The following is a 22,656-nucleotide window of genomic DNA, read 5'->3' as shown; positions in this document are numbered from 1 at the left end:
TGCTTCTGTAAATACTTGAACCAATTTGCTCATAAAAGAGTGGGCAAAAGCTTCTTGCCTAAAATTTGGAATAATCAAGAGTTATGGTACATTAGCCTAGCAAAGAATACTCAGAACATTTTATACACAAATGAATAGCTATGTACACATCTATGAAGCACAAGTAAAACTATTTCGTATGTACTACACTATCAACTATGTTAAATTATATAACTAGGATCATCTAATTTCTAAAATCCAAGAGATACATTCTCTTAAAAGTTTATAATTTTGTTGCACGGCTATTTTATAGAAAACTTGCATTTTTCTATGAAATTCTGACGCGTCTTCCAGGCACTTAAAAGCACCGGCACATTTACATTGCTCAGTCAAGTGACTATCTTTCACCATATGACACTTGACACATACCAAGTCCTGCAGGTGGTAAAGGCGTTCCCGCTGCCTCACTATTTGAAGAAGAGAATTTTCCATCTTCTCTCTGTCATAAGGCTGCCCGCATTGTGGCATTGAACATCGCCACTCCTGCGTGAGTAGTGATGGATCCCTTCCCAGGTCAAGATCTCGGACATCATTGCAATAGCTGTTCCAGTACAAATTTTTAATCCGTTTGAAAATAACTGCTTTAGAATCGTGCATCCTACTAGCAAGTAATTACATTTCTGATATAGGGTAGGTAAAGGAAAAGGATTCTTTGTGAATTTACCTGCAAACGATGTTTGGTAATACAAAAGATGGTAGAGGAGGAGAAAATTCTGCTTCCGGAGCAAACTCTCTCACATGTATTAATCTTAGCAAATTCCTTCTCATGACCTGTAGAATGCACAAAAAAATTACACTTCCATCTATTTGAAACAGAAACTTTTCAATGATAACATGAACCTCATGCAATAAAGGGCATGTAATGATTATCATGAAGCTTGTGGACATATATAGAGGCAAAGATGCAAAATATTCTTACGATATCCAGCAATGAAATAGCTATATTAGTTTGCTACCTGGTTCCTTCCATTCCATAACAGTCCTATGTTCAGTGATTCAATTTAGCAAATCTGAAAGTAAAATCTTTTCTAGTAAAAGCATGACATATTTCTTTATTTGTCAATTAGATAGAAAAGTGGTGGAAACTCCAATGAAGTAATTTTCATACTGCAGAAGCTGAAGCTAAAGCCAGGTAATAAAAATCTGTAGCTGATGCAGTTAAACCAAAGCAATATGCCAGAAGGTGTTTTGTTTAAGCAACCTCACCTTGTGTTGGTTTTTCAATTTTACAAACAATTATCTGATACGGAATAAATATTACACAACCATCCAATATGAACCCCACTTAAAGGATGCATGCAGAAGGAAGAATAATGCATGCATGAATGCAACTTGATTCCCTCTTTCTCAACCATGTAGGCCATGATACTTAAATTGTACCAAATCTTATCTGTACTTATAGAATCCAAAGGGTCTCCAGATGTTTAGGATGTAAAGATATTAAATTAACAGATGTTTAGGATGTAAAGATATTAAATTAACAAAAGGAACCATACTGAACACTAAAATGAACATTAAAATAAAATAAATGCAATTCTTTATACAGTCTAGCCACTTATAGAATAAACAAAAGCAGAAGTCAATAAACATCACAGAATCATTCTAGAGCTAAGTCTCAAAGCAAGCTCAAAGGTCAGAAATGTTTGTAAAAAAGCTGATTCTATCATACAAACAGTAACAAGTTTCCACATATAATGCATACTCTACCGATAGCTGACAATAAAATTGCAACGAGGCATTCACTTTAGGGTAAATCATACATAAACTAAAGAAGGCAGGATACATAATCATTTTATAGCACTTGGAAAATTGCAGAAAATTTAGTCTCACCAGTACATCATGCTGAACATTTTGGTCCAAAACCAAAACAGCACAAATGTGTTTGATAAATTCCAAAGCAACACCCTCTGTATGAGCCTGCCCAGTTAGCTGAGGGTCCACTTGCAACAAATCATCATCATTCTGAGGCCTCTTCATTCCTTTTGAGTGATGAGTTATCTCACGGACAACCATAAATAGTTTATCTGAGAAATAAGAGCTGATCTGCAGCAGAAAACATCCTTCATAAATTACAGTATATATAAAATCCTGGACAGTGGACACAAACAACAGTAACATTACAACTATATGAAATCTAGTATTATGGTCAAACCTGATCTTTTAGATATTCAGTCATACGTGACTCAAACTTCTCAGCAATTGGAGCTGTGATCGATGGTGTACATAAGTCACCATCCCCAAGAAATGTTTCATTTGCTGCATGATTTAGAGCATACTCCCATGGTTTATACATAAACTCGGAGATCATCACAACAAAATGGTCCTGTCAAGAGCCAACAAGCTTAAGTGTGAGTTTTGTTACCTGATATTGAAATTTTTGCTCTGAGAATTATATAAAATAATATTAATGATTCTTGGGAGGGTTTTATTTTTTGAGGGAGGGGGGGGGTGTAATTTCAAAATATTAATTCAAAAGAAGGCTTATACAAAAACATTATTTAAAAGATTGCTCGACTAGTGTAGCTATTTAAGACTGACCCATCATGCAGCATGAAAGATATTTTTCCAATGTGATTTAATGGTAGTAAAATTCAGTATTTCAGGTACCCAGTCTAGTCCACTACGATTTTTTCGAGGTCGTGATAGATATATCTCGACTTGCTGGTTTGCCATAGTAATTTTGAGAGTTCTAACTTCTAAGACTATCAGCTTGTGATTTTCCCACTATTAAATAATGTTGCCTAGAATTGACAAAGATCAATATTTAATATTCTCCTTCTACAAAAGTTTAAGAGGGAAAAGGCTTACTTGAGTACTTTTAGGCAAGTGTTCAGCAATATTCCAACTGGACACAATGTCTACTTGAAGATCACCAGGTAAGCATCTGCTAGAGGATGCAGAAATGCTGGCAGAAGATTCATCCTGATCTTTGGCCTGTATTCCTCCATAATTGTACTGTCATATAGAAGGAGAGTTGGAAATGAGTAACCTCGTACTTGAAGAGTTTTAATATTTAGGTGCATAAAATGTGCAAATCCATCATCTTGCAGATTTAACCCCAATAAGAATAATCAAAAGTGTGAGATAATGTATTTTTACATAATAGTTACAACAATAAAACACTCTGGAAGAAGAAAAGTTAGCTTAAACATACTACGTTTGATTAAAATCCATAATAACCAATCTTAGGCTCTAGTCAAATTACAAAGAAAACAACCATACACAATTTTTCAAGTTTTCTTAGTAATCATATAGAGAAGGGAAAGAATTGGGCTCTTTCAAATGTTTCCAATATAAGATACACCTAGTTTTTTTTAAGAAGAATAAAATTAAATCCCTACTACTCTCTCCATACTATAATAGTTGTAACTTGCAAAACTTTTCCTTATTGGTCCGCCCCTTCATTACTTGCAACAATTCCAATGTTCACAGACAATTTGGACACACTATTTATTTTTAATGATTTCACTCCTTTCATTGGACTAACTGCCTTTTCACTTTCCAAATAAAACATAAAAAATGAACCCAACCCCCACAAAAAAAGGGTTTTTTAGCCCACAATCCACCAAATATATATTGCATAAAACTTTGTGCTGGTTAAATTCTTGCAAATATTAAAGGATAATGAAAGTTAGTCCCTATCCTTCCCATTTCCGTATCTAGTGTCAAAAAATGAATTCATCACTCTCCTTTTCCCCAAAAAACTTCAATCAAACACACTGTTACACAATACAATCTGCAGCACAAATACATGCATGAGATCAGATTCTACAATCTTATATAAAATGAGGTGTTCTTATGATGTATACAAAGCAAGTATTTTAGAGAGGAGCATACCTGATCCATGAAAAGCAAGGAATGCCAGAAATGCAATGGTTCAATCTCGACCCACTCAAACAAGTCCCTGAAGAAAGCAACTAGTAAATCCCCAGAATTCATAACATAATTAAACATACTTATCAGACATCTCACCTTGTCTGGAGTGCTTTTAGCAAACTAGCACAATAAGCCCTTGCTGCAGCTAAGTCAGCTTTTCCGGTGTCTAATATAACCTTGGAAAAATTTGCAAAAATGACTGTAGCACCCAATTTGCGAAACTCTGCCAAAAGCAATGCAAACACCTTTTGCATAACCTATATATGTAGAATCAATTGATATTAGTATTGTGTTTTTGAATAAAAGATAAGGTTACTACAGTTTACCACAAATAATAAATGGGGGAAAAAAAGGGTCTAGGTAGCCAAAGTGGCATCTCCTCACAGTATTGGAGTCCTGAGTGTATTTCAACAATCGCTTTTACTCCCTCCATCAGAGCTTAATAGTCACATTATCGACTTTCTCTATATAGCATGATTTTTCTACCATTCTCTTCACTACTCCATTTGAGTAAGTTTTGATAACGATAAACATATTTCTATACTTAGGAAATGTGAGCTTTTTCTAAACATCCCAAAATCATGTTTGTGATTGTTAAGTATTATTTCCGTGAAGGAGTATCTGACAAACATTATTCAATTTTTTTGCAGCAGTTCTGTAATGTGTACAGTGATGCATTTACCTTGCAAAGCATTCTATATAGAGCTGGATCGTGAAGTTTCGATCGTGGGCTGAAATAAGAACGAAAATTACTGATTAATGTCAACTTTACAACTTAGCAAACAGGACATCTCTATAAACATCAAATATACCAACCTACAAAGCCAGCGATAAAGATGTTGTAATATTGCATCAGCATAAACATTTCCTGACGTAACTGCATCTTGTAGGCATCTTTGTACAAGTTGTTTCAAAACCCGGAAGGCAGGTCCACAGAAAGTTGACTCGTCAAAGTCGTATTGCTCACTTGAAGTACAGGTATCAGGATCTGTATCTTGCTCGAAACCATGTAAGCCACTGCCCTCTATTTCATTAATTTGGCTGCTCTTCAGAAGGGCATTCACAGCCAAGTGATGGATCTGCAAAGAATTAAAAACCACATTATATTAAAACCAAATCTCTGGCATGAGCCTGAAGAAGTTAAAGGGTTTTTCCACTGAACCTTTAGCTCCACAGAAACCTTTCTATATGCTCCAGGATAAACAAGAACGGGTTGATTGACCTGTAAAGCACCGCAAAAAAATGAGTTACGTAAAATAAAGAACTGGTGCCACATGTACAATTCTGGGATGTGGTCTGTTTGTGCTGTTGTAGCTGGACAAAGGATATTAAGAATTATGTATGTATGTGAGTTCAAATGCATAATCCAAACAGAAATTGACCAATACAAGAATAAAGACAATATCATTGCACAGTAAAGGAAATAAACAAAAGAGCACAAGCTATAGCACCATAGGCTATAAAAATAAGCTTTATCAACATATATGCTTGTAATATTTGGATTATTGATTCAAACCTCATCAACAAAGCATCCGTCCTCTTCACAAAAGCCACCAAGTTCTGGAAGTCCATCATCAGAAATCCAAAGTAACTGGAAATATCAGAAGAGTTCAGAACAAAACAATAATGGAAATAATGAAATATTGGATAATGCATTTCACCGGCAGTTCTACATTTCCTGGCTGTCTTATTTCTGTCTGTCTTTTGCTCTTATTCAATTCACTTTTTTTTTTTTGCCTGATTCATAACAATATCGTATAACCTAAAATCGGCAAATTTGTGACTGCAACAGATCAAACACTTAAGAACCTCTGAGAGTCAATGCTGATGAGCTAGAAAACTCATTGACACTAGAGGCCCTTAAGATAAGGTAGCCCAAACTTCAATCTAGACCTTAACGACAAATGTTTTACGCTAATCAAGAACATGATACCTGTTGGTGGTCACGTAATGCTCTTGAGAAGAATACATCTATAGTGTATATAATCCAGTCAAGTTCAAGATTCCCCAGGGGTACCTGCATTCAGAAAAAACATTTAAGAGTCAGATATAGACGGTCTATGATTAGAGTAAAAGCTCCAGCATTAATCAATGAACACTTGCATGCGCATATCTTGAGAGAGATATCCTCTCATTTAACCATTGAGATGATGCTGCACATCTCTGCAGAGCAATTTTTGAAGCTACAGTTTGCCAACCAAGAGCCTGCATACAGCATGATAATAGTCACCATCCAAAATAGCTAAAAGTGTGCATTTATCTTGAGGAACAATAAAAGTAAGATAGTGGTACCGGATAGTGACTATCACGAGCATTGGCAGGGATGCTCACACATGGAAGATCATTTAATACTTGTATACCTGACTTCAAAAGATGAACATTTGGACATTCAATAATAGCAAGGCAAGGTCTGTGATTGTGCGGCCTGCATATGCAAAGACAAATTCATGAAAAGGCTGAAAAATGGTTCTCATAACTCAAAAAAATGCTTAGCTAGTGAGACTGGAGACCACGAGATTAAATGAGCTTCATAATTTATTTTTCCTTTCGGAACTTTACAGAATAGCTGACAGCATGTTATGCTCTCTACTCTTTAGGGAGGAAAATTGGAGGCGTTGAAACCATGAATGCAGATAGAGGATACTCTAACAAGCAAACTGCATGTCAAGAATAAAATAACAGCCATAATTCCACCTTTAAATGCATAAAAATAGACTTAGTTCTTCTTCATGTTTGCAGCCAAGACAGCCACTTTAGCAATACATTTATTTCTCAAGAAGGAAGAGGCTTGATTCAACACAGCAAAAAAATCCAATAAAGATTTGAATTTTGAATCTGTTGGAAACCATAGAAATGGTTAAGGAAGTGGTTGCTTTAAATTTTCCAGATTCCCCAAGAAGATATAAAGCAACATATTTAAAGATCAAAGAAACTTTATAAAAAAATAAAGGAAAACAAAAACAAAAATAAAGCAGAAAAGCATAGAGCTGAATGATTAGATGTCCTCAAGATATAAACCTTAGACATAAATGAAAAACCTCATTAGTAAAAGCATTTCTAATGATCAATACCAACAATCAATAAAGAATTTCATATTGTTTCATCTTACTAATCTTGAAATTGACCTCCTTGATGAGACTAAGCTCAATCTTTTCAAAACTAATCACTCTTTGATATCATTACATATGATGGTACCCACATTAGTAAATTATGTGCTTTGATATTACTCTGCATGTTAGTATCTTCAGTTTCTCATTTTAATTGGTTTCTTACAAGCTTGCACAGGCACAAAGACACAAAATAAGGTCGTAGTAATATCAATGAAGTATCCATGTTCACTAACTATTGTGTTGGGGTAGGTTCAGTTCAATGGAGATGGAAATTTATATAAAGTTGCTAGTTCAGTATACTCCATCCGTCCCTAAATATATTTCTCATTTCACTATAAAAACTTGTCCCTGTTGAATGCTTCGATTCTCCACTTTCTTCTTCTTTATTCACCAATAACAAACCAAACCTCACTACTAACTTATTTTCACCTTTAATTAACCAAAACCCCATTATCTTCCTTTTATTCACCTGTAATTAAAAAAAAAAAAAAACAGCTTTTTTATTCCATATACACCATCAAACTCCCTTATCTCCTTCATACACTTGCATTATCAGATGGAATTTTCTTAAGGGAAGGAGGGAGTACAAATTAAGTGAAATGGATCAGAGTATAAAAAAAAACCTGTGTCCACTTATTAATTTCTGCATGATCCTTTCAGCTTCATCATTTTGAACAACATAGTTCACCTGGAATTTTTAGCACAAGACAAAGATCAGTGTCATGATGTAAAGAAAAAGACACACAGGACACAGCAATATTTTCAATTCAAGTTCTCCAACTTGCCTTGTATGACATGACACCCTGAGAAATTGAAGATTCAACGGATAAAGCTTGACAAACTTCATGATAAAATCTCTTTATATTAGTGGGATTCAAACTTCTGTTCTGGTGGGGATCCACCACAACAAAGGAAATCATGTTAGCTGCAGGGAAATATCCACCATACACCGCTCGCCCTTCACAGCAACTGAAGTATTTAGAATGAAACTATTTGTCAGAGCAATTTTTATACACACAAAAATGCATGTATTTAATGAAAATAAATTCGTGCATGGAAAAGAATTGAAGGACTGCAGTAATAGAAAGAGAGGCAGACTGGAAGAGTACATAAATTCATGAGAAATAACATGTACAAATCCAACATAAATTCATTGAAAATAAATATCCACCCAGCTCCTCGAATTCTTTATGTAAGAAGGGGACTCAAGCTTGCGAACTTTATAATTACTAAGGTACTACATCAATATGTTCAGGGCAAGGAAGGAATTCCATAAGCTTATCAAAATCGATTTGCAGAAAATGCAAACACCTCTTACATGCTTGGGTTCTTCCTCTAGAAGGTACCTAAAGAGCATAAGAATTTTAATGGAATCCAGGTGTGGTTTCTATTCATTAAAAAGCACATACGTCATAAAGTACCTTTTTTCAGGCAAGGCCAACACAAGAATACTATGAAATCTATATTCAAGAATTTTCATCCACTTATGAAGATATCAGAATGTTAGATCGTTTGAAAAATATCCAAATCAGCACCCCTCTTCAAATGTGACTTGACTTCTACCATACAATCATTAGTATAGTATTTATGTTCTTGCAACTAATAGTTTTATCTAAGCTAAAATATTTTACCTGTGATACAAGTAAAAGAAGGAGAGGGAATCGTCCAGATATCGACATTCTGCTGTGGTCTTCATCTGCAGTTCATTTAGGCTCCAGATAGCTTGAAGATTCCGTTTCTTAGCTGCTCTATCAACTTTGCAGACACATCCAATCTGGAGGACAGCATTAAGTTCTGGTGGCACCTTGGTTTCATAAATACCCTATCAAAAAAGATGTATAAATTAACTTAGAAAAAAAAAAAAAAAAATCTAAGAAAACAATCACACAAGGATCAGAGAGCCATTCATATACAAAAATCTGCTCATATATCCACAGTAGATCATGTTTAATATCGACTGGGAAAAAATTGATGATATATCCCATATTCCCATCGAAATTAGAATTTGACATATACAAATAAGCTTGGAAAAGGCTGTCTACATTGACAAAAGATTAGCACGTCACTGAAAACTGCAAGTCACTGAAAACTGCAATTGTGACTATTTAACATGTACGAGATGGAGTTGGAAAAGCAAGATTTGGATAAATATTAATTTAAAAAGAAAATAACTTGATCTGATTTTACATAGAAATTGACATACTAATGGTACAAGAAAGGGGAAAAGTTAACAATTTAATTTTCTTATGCTATTAACTTGCACTTTTTTCAGTACCCAGGGAGTTTTTGCAAGTAAAATCCTTTTTCTTAAGAAATTCTGGAGTGATTCTAATATCTCTTCTTTGACGAGAGTAAGAAAATAAATATAAGGGCCACTGCTGAGCTGTATAAATTATGTTACCACTGATATGATGGTGACTTGTCTACAGGTGTGGAAAATTATTTAAAAGAGCAGACTCAATATCTCAGGTTTAAGTCTTCATGAACTCGGCTTTTTCATACATATCTGATGAATCCACAAGGCTGAAATGCATGTCGTGTAAAGAAATAGAGTATGAATGATACTCCCTCTGTTTTTTTTTTTTTAATTTGCATCAGTTTAACCGGCACATTTGCAAAGACGCAACTTTGACCATTAATATCTTCTATTGTCTATTAGTAAAAATTGTGACATATTATATTATGAAACTAGACATTATGACTAATCTAATGATATATTATATAATAACATCTATTTATTTTACAGAGGTGAAAAAATCAAGTCAACCATGGTATGTGAACAGTGCAAAAATCAAAGTGTTGCATTTAAAAAAAAAACGAAGGGAGTATATATCAACATCTGTTAATCAACAGAAATTCTTTACAAAATAATTTCAAGGAGCTAAATAATCAGACCTCGACTTCTGGATCTGCAAGATGAGCCATAAATCTCTTTCTTTCTTCTCTGAATTCTTTCTCGTCAATTATTATCTGCAGTAGGAAAGAAGTGAATAAAATTTTAATCCTAGATCTGAACCAAATAGCCAAAAAATGAGATTGCAATCTGGGATTCTGATTACCTCAATCAGGTTGTGGCTGCGGTGTCCATGAGGAAGAATCTTGTTAACACGTTTTCCAGGAAATTCTTCAGTTATTGGAGCTTTGGAGTTGAGATAAAACACTCTAGGAACAGTAACTGGAACCTTAAGCATGCTGCCTTCCACAATGACCCAAGCAAAAAATTGACCAGGGCAATCACTTGGGACAAGCTGCAGAACCTGTAAAGGAATGGACTTGAGCATTCAAAGACCAGGATAGAGGAGCTACAAACAAATAAATTAAGAAAAAATTGGAAACAAGTCTACCTGCCAGTAGCTGCTAGTGAGAGACAATTCCTGCCTTCTGAAGTATGAAGTAACTCCGGTTTTTCCCAGGTTTCTTTTCTGATTAGTCAAACTCTCATGTAACTCAGAAACACCAGTACCTTGTTTTGGGGTCTTTGCATTAGATAACCTGCCACACCAAATCTGCTCTATAAATATATTACCAATTACTAATAACATCAAATTGACAAACTTCATTACTTCCAACATACACACAATGCATTTTCTGCAAACAGTCTACACCTTCAGATCAATTTATAAGTGATTCTATGAAAATATGAAGATATTATCGTAGATTTAAGAAAATAAAATATTAAAAAGATGATCAATTTCTTTCCCTACACCTTCAAGGGTAGCTTATCTTCTGATCTTTGACACCCCTTAAAAAATGAAAGAAATATAATACTTGAATTCATTACATACTGTCACGCTGATAAGCTTATTTTCCTGTAGTTGAAGCAGAAGTAATAAAGGTCTCAATAATTTCCTGTTTGATAGCATTAAGGATCATTACCTTAACCAGTATGGGACCTCCTGCCGTTGGTACTCCAAAGTCAGCAATAACGGCAAATAAACTAAGGTATCAATAGGATTGTGGAGAGGAAAATACGTAAATGAGGAGGTGATCAGTCACATTTTCATGAAGAAATATATTTATAATCATCTACGCTCATCATTTAGCAATCGTAACATACGGAACAACTTCCAGTAATTCAAAAGCAATGTTCCATCCACGATCATTCTATATCTGGGTTCATTCCTTCGGTATATAATCAAATATCTTACCACATTATTGTGAAATTAGTTCAATAGATTTGTAGCCGCAATTATGCTAGTATTGAATCACATATTGGAGATAATTTACTTGAAAACATCTTCTGTTGTACACGATGAAATGATACTGTAGATTGAGTTGACATCATTTTTATGCTTTTTTAGGGAAAATGGCAATAGTGTTTCTCCCATTTATATACTATAGAGGTATGAACAAAAGGAAATAATTAATGACAGTTCAAATAGGAGCCTAAACTATAGAAGAAAAATACCTCTGTCTCTTTCGTTTCTCTCGGTTCTCTTTCCACTTTCGCTTCTTCTGCTCAAGCCATCCTGCATAGTCTTCATTCTTATCTACTTCGATAGAACTGTTGTCCTGAGAATATGTGCATTCATGTTCACTTTGGTGATCTAAGGCTGTCGTATGCAATAAATGCTGTCCATTTACTTCATAGCTATGCACAACAGGTCTACTGCCAACCCCAGTTCCACTTGAGTTTCCAAAGTCCTCCAAATCTGGAACTTTATGTTTATCTATTCCATTAGCTGCATAGTTGGAAGCTGCATCAGTTTTTTCCATAGAATCCTGCTTAGAAGAGAATAAATCCTTTATCTTCTTTTGGCGGAATTTGTCTTCCTTTTCCCGAACTTTCTTGTGCAGCCAGTCAGGATGAACTACCCTAGGTACAGGGTTGGCAACCTAAAAAATTAAACTCACTTTTAGAAATGATAAGTGTTTTCTGATACAACTAGTCACAATCACTCATCAGCACCTTTTGCATTGCAGCTGGAATGGTTATGATTTTCTGAATGGCTGAACTCAGACGCTGCTTGTAATAAGACCAGTCAATGATGGATCTAATGCCAACATCCGATGAAGTTTTACACCATTTCCGCACATAGAATTTCATAAGTTCTGTAATCAAAGGCATTAATTAGATGTTCTTCCAAAAACACACATTTATAGGAAAAGCTGACTAAAATTAGCAGCTTACCCGTTTCAGTTTCAAATATTGCAACAGGAATTGCTCTCTCACTTACTGGTGTTCCCTGTCAATGAGAAAAGGGAGCAGCATTAAGCATCACATGTTCAAAGATAGATATTAGGGGAAGGGGGGGACACCAACTCTTGAAACTATTTTTTTGCGAAAAAGGCCTTAGCCAAGGACCATATATAATTTGTGACCAACATACAAAGCTGGCAAGATATTTGGTTCATGTTATGTTGATGACTACACGGAATAATCATATTTGGTTCATGTTAGCCGACCCCACTTTTGGGATTAAGGCTTTGATTGATTGATTGATTGATTGATACAAAGCTGGCAAGATACATAACTTAAGTAAATTTCTCAAGAAAAAAGAGTCACACCTTTGGCTCAGATGCAACTATGTACTGGCAGAGAAGCCCTTTATCTTTGACCATGGTATCTCCAAGAAAATCAGCAAGACGCTTGGCAGTGGTCACTGCACAGGATTTCTGTTCTCCATAGTCTGCCAAAGACTTACTCATTGTGCTTGATTCGGAAATGTAATGTAGCAGCTCACTGTCTGCAATATCGTTCCCTTGGTTCTGAAAAAAGTACAATGCAACAGATTAGCTTTTGTCTCTTATCTTCCTTTACACCTTTCCCTTATCTTAAGTATGCTAACCAGATAGACTTTTAGCAAAACAGAAAGATAAGTCTCAAAGGGTAGTCTGCTAAGAGCCCCAGATCCTAATACAAAATACATATGATTATTTTGGAATTTTTCTCATTCTGCTTACGTACATCAAGAAGATCAAGCCAGCGATCAGCAACTGCGGCAACTGCTGCATAACACTCTTCTAAAGTTGACCCATCAAGAAATTTGTCAAACATCTCAGCCTACAAAATTTTTAAAATAAAATAAAATAAAATCTCAATAGCAGATATAAATAACATTGAGCTACAAGAGCTCACATTATATTCAGATATGGAAATCTATAGTATGGAAGCTTATATGTTAATTACGAAATTGATAAACAGAAAACCATATTCCATATATGCAGTGTATTTTCATGCATTGTCATTCCTAGCATAGTATATTTAAACTCTAAAAACCGTGTTTGAGAAAAGACACATACAGATGTAGCAGTTATCAAATGTATCTAGAAGAATTTTCTAAGAATAAAAGAAAGAATAAGCAAAAAAGAGTAAAACATGAGGGCAGGACATCATCAGAAAGCATAAAAGACGGTGATACCTGGAAAACTTTGATGAGCTTAAGCTCACCTCTGCGTTTGATTTCAAAACCTTTAAGCTCTGCAAGGGTTCCATCGTCATTAAAAACTGCATACCGCTTTTTTATCAGGATCCCTTCTTCCTTGGAGGCCGGAATTATCATTGCCTATATTCCAAAAAGCGATAATTACAGTTACACTGGATTTATCAAATGACAAGAAAGAAAGATTAATCATATAGAAATGCAAACTACCTTGTAAGGGCCATCCACTTCAAACTCAATTGAGCACTCACTATGTGTTGCATATGTTCTATTGACAGAATCCTTTAGTGTCTGTTAATAATAGTGATGAGAAATAAGATTGAATTAGTTGAAAAACTAATAGAAAGAATAACGGTAGTCCTTAAGGTGTTATTGGAAATGATAAAATAACAATTAGAGATTGAAAGGTACTTCAACGTAAAGCTCTTCTTAAAACTTTCTGATGTCTCAAATATCATACCCTTATTAACTATAGGCTTGGTATTAATCTAGATATCATGCAGAAAATGGAGATATAGTTAAAGACAAAACATTTTCTTTTGACAAGCAAATTGCAAAAAAAAAAAAAAAAAAAAAAAAAAGAATACAACAAGCAGAGAAAGAATACAACAGACGACCTGGTACTGATCATTTGTGTTATTTCTTGCTACATCTACATTGAGCATAACACAAGGATAAGAGATTGTCAGCTTCCTCTTTGAGTCTCTGTGGCACAAAATAAAGTAGATTATAAGTATCGCCACTTTATTACGGGAATAGGAATAGTATCATAAAAAATTGTAGGCACTATTTTATTGGCATGTAAGCAGAAGCAAAACTGAAAATTTACTTTGTTTTGAACGTGAAGTTCTCAGGAAATGACCCTGGTAATGCACACCAGATTCCATCTGTGTCTAGCTCAAGTGGTCTACCAATTTTTTCAACCAATAATCGAGCATTCTGAATGATTTTGGCCCCTGTATAGGTGACTACCCCAGCCATTTCCATGGAATACCATCTAGCACCCCTACCAAGAGTGAAAATAATGATATTATTATTATTGCATTTGTGAGCCATATATAAAACACAAAGTTTGGGATAAAGCAAGCAACTTACTTGCGCATGACATATCCGTAGAAGGAATTTAGGATACACTTATGAGCAAGCTGCAAGGAATCATACACGATAACCATATCCTGCAATAATCAAATTAATGAAAACAGGTTATTCAAGTGAGCACATCATGGGAAGCCTCTAAAATGAGATTTCAGGAAAATATCACTACTTTGCATGCAGCAATACCTGTGCTTCCTGGATCTTAATAGGATTTCCACTAGCTTTAGCTTCAGACAGCTTTCCCTTCCAAACTTTATTGAGTCCTTTATACTCATATCTTCTATCTCGAAAGCTTAAATAACAGAAAGGCAAAACAAAGTTAAATTTTGAAGCAAACATAATGTGAGAATAGCTTAACTTAAGCAGATTAAGCTCGAAGACCGCTAAATTACTTTTCCTGAAGACGGTTTCCAAGAGTAGGACTGTAGGAGCCTCAGATTCTCAGAAAAATCAATATATAATTACTAACTTACCAATGTCCCTTCCATAACACAAAACAAAGATATTTCCAATTTTTACCTGCGCACAGTGTCAACATAAAATGGATTTTCCCTCATACAGATCCCAGCTTCTCGAAGCTCAGTAGAAGGCTTGTCAAGAACCCGCTTATATGCCTATAAATGGCATAGAAATTTATCAGCGTAGTCTATATAAGGAGAAGATAATGTCAGAAAATGAAGCATGAAATTACCTTCTGACAGTATTTTTTAAGACGTTCCTTTAGCTTAGACTGTTGATCTGCCTTTGGGAGGTCAAGGAAAGACTTAGAAAATTGCCCATTATTGCCATCCACCAATTCAGATTCAATTTGCCTCTTTATATGGTTATAATCACTGACATAATTCAAAGAAAAACCATAAAATCAGTGTTTGGTTCCTAGTATCGCATTCCCAAATGATATACTGCATCATGAGATGATATACCTTTTCTTTGCCGTGTAAGTTTCTCCACGCCAGACCCATTCAAGAGTTCGTAGACAAGTTTTTCCAGGGCGATTGAAATCACAAGCGGTGCAGTCTTCATCTGTAACTATAGATGGGGGCTGGAAACATAAGCAAAGTCAGAAAACACAGCATGTATGTATTGATGTATAGGTCAAAAGAGAAAATTTAAGGAAGAAAACCAAATGGAAAATGTCTAATAGGAAACATGTATTTTTTGGGCTAGATCAGCCAAAGCTGTTCCATAGTTCAGCATGAAGAAATTGAAAGAAAAATCTATGCGGCAACATCAAAGTTGTTTGCCTCCAGCTGAATATTCACACAACTGTCACTTAACAAACAGAAGAAAATAACAAACCAGCAATATTACAGAAATACGATATTCAATGCCTTTTTAGCTAACTAAACCGGCATTTTCAATTCATAGAGGCTTGTTTTGTAAGGCCAATTTGGTTGATAAGAACAAATACAGCCAATGAAGGGCTGGAAGATGATGAAGCTACTGGCTCCTATTATCACCTACACCTTTGATACACATTATTTTTAAGCTTTTACTCTTCTAGGTCACTCCAAGTATATTTCCCTAATATCCTCCCATATACCCAAAATCTTGTTTCCTTTATGAATCTTTTGAGAAATAACCATCTCTCTACACCTACAGTCTCGTAACTCACCCTTGTAGCACACAGCAGATTGAAAAACATTCATAGCCTAGCAAACCCTACTTTAATATCATTAGTCCTACATGCATGCAATGTATCAATTCCATAAGTATTAATAATATATCACATTTATAAAATAAATGAATAAGCATATTAGTAGCAAATAAACAATTTACATGGCATACATATAAATTCAATCCAACTCCTTTTAGAAAAATTTATATGGATAAGCTATAGATATAAGGAAAATATATCATTCCATCAATATTTTAAGCTATATACTACGGAGTAGTTATTCATAGAACCAATCTTTTCTTAGATTCTTTTTTATCCCAAATCTATCTGTTTTTTATTTAAGAGAATAACAAGGGAACTCCCAATTATTTACACGACTCAGGAGCTCCCTTATAGAATAGAGATAATTCCAAAGGACATTAATATAACTAGAGAAGAGCAGCCAGTAAACAACCCACCTGAAGCCTGTTTGTCAGAATAATATTAGGGTACATAGCAGCAACATCCAAATGATATATCAAGGGGGATTCTTCGCGTACAGGTTCATCTCGTAAGCAAGAAAGCTGCAAACCAGAGAGAAGTAAGAATGATTGCATAATGAAATCTAAAACTATTGTTTCATAGGGAAGCCGACTGCATATGATAGTGGAAATTACAAGCACAAAAGATAAACCGGTACTGAAACTTCAAAGTGAATTGACAACAATCACCCGTCATATGTAAACATTAGGGATCCAAGATTATTATATTATGATAATAAACATTACAAAGCAATGAAGGATAGAAGATGCAATGATATTAATCAAGCATCACTGATACCAAAAAAAAAAAAAAAAATAACGCACCTTTTCCTTAATTGCACCCTTCACTTCATCGTAATTTGCAACAGAATCCAAGTCCATCTTCCCCTCCACTTTAATAGCATATTGCAGATCACGATCAAGGTTGTCAATTAGTTGCTGAAGATGCAAGTGATCAGAATCAGTTAACGAGATGAAATAAATATATAACTTAATGAGAATCACCATTCTTAATGTACTAAAAGGATTATGAAAAGGTATAGCTTCTGTACAACACACGTTGAGCATCTGACTAACCTGATACGCAGATGGGTCGACTTTGAAATTAGTTGGAAGATCGGATCTAAAAACACCGCTCTCAAGGCACTCCACATGGCCACCAATGTAAGTCTCACTCTCCAAGAGTTTATTGTTGTAGAATTTTTCTGGCTCGGACTGGTGTTTATTAGGACAGATAACATTTGCACCGAATGCCTGCGTAATCACAAAAACTGTAAGATAATTGTCAAAGTACAAAATCCAATCCACACACATTCACCAAAAAATTGCCTAAATAATTTACCTGGACCATCAATAGCATCTCACAAAGAGTTCCACTTCCTTTCCGCAAAACCTCGTCTGGAGGCATGGGTATAATAGTAGCAAGGGAAAATATGAAAGGATGAACATATGTCATATACAAGTAATAAGTTGCAACAGCATCAGAAACAGAATAAGATGCCATCATCTGCATGACATTTCCAAGATACACTAGGATCCATTAGATACTTGAAGATAAAGAACAAAGTTGAAGATTCAACGCCCAAAGCTAAACTGGAAGAGAAAGTTCAAAGAAGACACAATCTAATGTAAGGAAGGACTAGGGGAAAAAAGAACATTCTTTATGCTATGGTGAAAAATGTAATCTGAGTTTTAAAACCCTTTTCAGAAATTTTGTTATGCCCTATGTCAGTGGATGCTTTGTAAACGAATGTAGCTAGAGTTTAATTTACCAGAAATATATATACAAACAACTTCAGGAGGATGAAGTTAATATTGCTCAGCAATAAGCCACAATATGTTTACTAAAAATGTGCCATCAAGCTAAAGTTAACAATTACTAGCAAATCATACCTGAGGCTTTTCTTTGGCAAAACGAACCATGTCTTCAGGATTCACCTCCAATGGGTCATAACCTAATTTTGCTTTGGTAACAGCCTAAAAGAGTTGGACCAAAAAGCCATATGCATAAATGCACAGCAAAACAAACAATACTAGTTATAAGCTCCATAATTATAAATAAATAAATTAACATAAAGTTCACGAAGTAGAACTACAGACAACAATATCCAAGGTTTTCATAGACTTTGCTATCTCTTTTATGAAGTAAAATAATTACTCAAAATTCTGTCTCATAAAGATATTTGACAGTGATCCTAAAAAAAAAAGTAAAGAATAAAAAGACTGGTGTGACAGGAAACTACAACCATTTCTTTCCAAACATTGATTAACTTGGAACCAATGACAGTGGAAACCTGGGCATATCTTGGGTTTTCTGAGCCAGAAAGTCCAAAGGAACAAAAGACGTCAAGACAAGAAGACGCTGCAAACACTGATGTAGGGAATGGGGAGTAACCAAACTTTTATCATGATATAGGAAGCAAGGATATGGTTTTTTCTTGAGATAAGAAGCAGTATATCTGTGACCTATAACTCTTTTTGCAATTCAATTCCTCACAAACTAATAATGAACAGTGGATGAAGGAAGTATATAATCTTGATGAGGGAAGCAAGAATAAAGTTCCTTCTTGAGGTAAACTATCTTCTATGATCCTTCTTCAAAAACTAAACTTACTAATCAACCCAAGGAAGCAAAACAAAAGGATAGAGGAACATTTGGGGATTTGTTTGATGATATCATTTTTATGAGTTATGACTAGTTCCAATACCATCCTAGCCCAATTGACAGAACCCTTGCAGGATCTTGTGTAGGATTACGGATCTGGAATTGTGACAGACTGACAGTTTCAGAAACACCGAAATAAAGATGGGATACCTTCAAGCCCTGACTCCCTTGAGGAAGATAACTGTCTCGCTTAACCCAGGCAAAGCAATCGAGGTGGCAGGAAAATCTAGCACGACATTCACCCTGAACCTTGTCACACTGAAAACCAATCTCCTGCAATAAAAATGGAAAAATAAAAATAAAGAGAGAGAAAGATTCATCTCAAAAGAGAGGGCAGAGGGGTAATTCAAGAATTAGGATCGACAACTTTAAAGTAACAACATCAACACATATCTAAACCAACTTATAAGCTTACCCAAAATAAAATTACTGAATTAGTGAAATCACTATCTTGTTAACAGAAGTAATTCATATATGAGCTGGGATTTTGTAAGTTGTAAAGAGTCTATAAGGTGTATAACAGAATGGCATGAAACTATAGAGACAAAGTACCCACATCACTCATTTTTAAGCCATGGTGGGCAGCTCTGCGTTCCAAAAATGGCCAGTCAAAGAAATCGCCGTTGTATGTAACATATATACCAGGCTTTACATCTAGCATATGAGAAAACCAGTGTCTTAAAAGCTCCACCTGTGAAAAGTGAATCAAGTGTCACAAAGAAGAATATGATTATTGCCCTTTTGCCAGCTAACCAAAGCACTTAAAAGTCACCTCATTTTTCACATTGGTGACTCTGAAATATCCTTCAAATTCTGGTTTTGGAGTGTACTCCAAGTCCTCTATATCGTCCCCAACACACTGCCAATATCAAACAAATCATCAATATATATTGATATCTATCTAGCAAGCAAAAGGTAAAAACTTTAGAGTGAAAATCTTATATTTAGTTCAACAAATGTGAATAGAATAATAGTATAAAACAACCACAAATAGTCAGGAGAAATTTAAGCATATATAGATATGTAGTAGAAAGAAAAACACATTTTTGCCAGAAAGAAGTTTGACAAACGTAAACCACAAGTTTGAAAGCACTTTTGAGTTCTTCGCATCACCTCTCGGTTTATAATCAAATATCCTTGTCCATCAACCATGTAAGAGATCATCATTATCAAATCATACTCAGCATCTGGGAATTTCAAAGGAAGCTTTGTAGTCTCTATATCAAATGCACAAACATGAACTTCAGCACGTTGCAGCAGATCTATCCTCTTATCAAGCACAACACCTGTGCTCGATATACTGACATCGTACCATTGTCCACACCTCACATCTGCATCATACAAAAACAAACTACTTTCATTATGACACTGCATATTCCAAAGATTGAGGAGAGTATATTATGTGTTAAAAGGTAAAGTATACCGTTGTCAATGCAAAATCGGACGTGATAAGGAACATCATATTCGCGGAGATCAGTTATGCAATCTACAAAATCGTGAGGCCTTTGCTGGCTGCAGATCACATATGAGATATTCAAACTCAGCACTGTAGGTGGCAGTAACACTTAAAGGATAATAATTAATACAAGATTCTGAATTCATATCAAATCAATAAGGAAAGGCAGGGAGCCTCACCCTTTTCCAGTGATAATAGACTCGTAAGCTTGAGCGGCTTCAAACTTTGTTTGATTTCTATCAACAACCCGTAAGAGGTCATTCCTCACACTCATTAACTGTTGGACTGTGTCAAATGATATCTTTAAGTATGACTTCCGTAACCCAGATAAGTGGTTTTTCTGTCTCCAAGGCACATGGGAAAAAAGGTTAGCAAAATGAATTCTATAAGAAGGTGATCTAGTAAAGTATACTACTAAAGGTGCCAATGGAGTACTGACACCAAGAAGGAATGCAATAACAGTAAAATCAGACAGTAACAAATGCTATATGAAGAGAGATATAACGCAAGGCACACAAAGAAAGTAGCATAACTAGTGTGTGTGCAGATTGAGTATATGAGAGAAGGTATATAACGACTGTACATAAAAGGTATCTACATTGCTACATATATCTTCAGGTCTCCAAATAGTGTCATCAATCAAGTACATCAATTTGTTTGTTTTTAAAGAGATATAAACATTCTTTCCATATATATATAATTATTATTGACTTTTTAACATAGTACGAACTAACGATTGAACTTTCCAAAGTGTCCCTACCGATTAAGTGATGTCCATAGTATGAAACCCCAGAATATAACAGTTTTTTAGTAAATTACGCAACGTCCTCAGTAAAATTTGACTTGTGAACAATAATATAAGAAATAAGAAACCTACTCGGACTCTTCATGACACTTGGACACATCACTTTAGTTCAAAATCAAGGAACTTTTTCACAAAAATAGCCGAGTCCAAGAAACATAGGAAGAAACACCGTTTATAGCCTAATTGCCTTTGTGATTTTCTTATACTCTAAATAGCATTACATAAAAATGGAGGAACAACTTAATGCCAACAAAAAACTTACAAGATCAAGGTCTTCCTTCTCCACAATCTCTATATTGGCTATCTCATTTTCATACCGCCGTCTAAGATATGCATCTACATCAGTCTCCATTTTATCCTGCAAAGTCCCAAAAAAGCCCATCAACTTAACGAACAAATATCCCAGCTTGTGGATAATAAAAAACAACAAACGACATTGTTAAATGACAATAATTGAGCATTCAAAAACACTTACTTTAGTGGCCGCGTAAAAATAAGGCCGAAATTTATACTTCACCTTGAAGCTAGACCCATCCTACAAACCCCAAAAACTTCAATTCAGTAAAAAAATTCAACAAAACCCTAAAATTCAACACAAAATTAGGGTTCCAATTCCACTCACCTGAGTAACAAAATACAAATCTACGCAACTGTACAAATTCCCGCTATCCTTGTCTTGAAGTGACGACTACAAAACACAAACAATCCAATCAATCAATCGATCGATCAATTACTCAAATCAATTCACCAAAATCCCAAACCCTAAAAATAAAGCTCCATAATTTCAGCAGCTTTTAAGCCAAATTAGCGAATTACAGCAAACTTACAGATGATAACGTAAGTAGCCAACCAAGACGCTTATCACCTTCAGTAAATACATCAAACCCTAGCTTAGATTCGAGCTCGTCTTCAGCACTTCGAACCAATTGCTGCTGCTTCTTCTTCCAATTCCGATCATCTTTCCGATCACGACGTCGGAAATCGCCGCTCATAGTTGACCTAATCCGGTGAAACTCCGGCGAGTTTCTGAGGAGAGAGAAAAGTGGGAAGATGTGAGAGGAAGTGAAGTGAAGAGTGAAAAATGGCGGGATGAAGACGGGGGATTGTGATTTGTGAGAGGTGAACAATTGGGGTTTTCCCGCCCTTTTTGTATATATTGTTTTGGCCCGAAATGCCCCTGCGTTGAGTGACTTTTGACTGTGTTAGGGTGCCTCGCCGTTTATAGGGTTCTTTGACCATACTCGTCCTTTCACATATTTTATGTTTTTGTGCTACTTTTAACTAAAACTACAACTAGATCAATTTAGGATTGTCTTTGCTCGATATTGTAGTCTAACTCGTCAAAAAAATTCATTATCACTACTAATTAATTATCCATGAGAGGTTAAGAACTTAAGATTATGCAATTTGTATAAGAGTAGTTTCTGTAATTAAAATTGTTTTGCTAATATACACTCTTTATCTCGTACTTTTATTAGTTTCGACAATTATCATGACACATATTTTAGGTGATAGTGTGTTTGTAACACCCCAATAATTCTCCATTTTTCAAATCACTAACCCTTTTATAAAATAGTGGAGAACCATTG

General features: G+C 35.1%; 1 protein-coding gene across 1 annotated transcript; it reads right to left on the bottom strand.

Annotated features, from left to right (window-relative positions):
- Window positions 1-26: 26 nt before the first annotated feature.
- On the bottom strand, window positions 27-22,185 carry LOC145569937 (DNA polymerase epsilon catalytic subunit A-like). The gene is made up of 49 exons (XM_081628906.1): window positions 21,895-22,185; window positions 21,690-21,755; window positions 21,543-21,602; window positions 21,330-21,425; window positions 20,442-20,602; window positions 20,230-20,318; window positions 19,920-20,137; window positions 19,579-19,665; window positions 19,363-19,497; window positions 18,957-19,079; window positions 18,035-18,118; window positions 17,484-17,648; window positions 17,219-17,395; window positions 16,967-17,080; window positions 16,580-16,684; window positions 15,427-15,545; window positions 15,195-15,336; window positions 15,023-15,117; window positions 14,690-14,795; window positions 14,504-14,583; window positions 14,238-14,414; window positions 14,026-14,113; window positions 13,619-13,699; window positions 13,388-13,531; window positions 12,934-13,029; window positions 12,534-12,734; window positions 12,157-12,211; window positions 11,935-12,077; window positions 11,434-11,861; window positions 10,370-10,517; window positions 10,085-10,282; window positions 9,921-9,995; window positions 8,657-8,847; window positions 7,811-7,994; window positions 7,649-7,713; window positions 6,208-6,340; window positions 6,019-6,120; window positions 5,849-5,932; window positions 5,432-5,506; window positions 5,078-5,137; window positions 4,732-4,994; window positions 4,598-4,646; window positions 4,012-4,172; window positions 3,877-3,943; window positions 2,848-2,994; window positions 2,192-2,362; window positions 1,870-2,082; window positions 704-810; window positions 27-580 (listed from the first exon to the last, which is right to left on the bottom strand). Exons 1-49 carry the CDS (start codon window positions 22,057-22,059, stop codon window positions 220-222), a joined length of 6,654 nt encoding a protein of 2,217 aa, XP_081485032.1. The 5' UTR covers window positions 22,060-22,185; the 3' UTR covers window positions 27-219.
- Window positions 22,186-22,656: the final 471 nt, after the last annotated feature.

The sequence above is a fragment of the Chenopodium album genome, chromosome 12, assembly GCF_948465745.1.
Source record: "Chenopodium album chromosome 12, dcCheAlbu1.1, whole genome shotgun sequence".
Taxonomy (NCBI): Eukaryota; Viridiplantae; Streptophyta; class Magnoliopsida; order Caryophyllales; family Amaranthaceae; genus Chenopodium; species Chenopodium album.
This window is presented reverse-complemented; position numbering and strand designations above follow the sequence as displayed.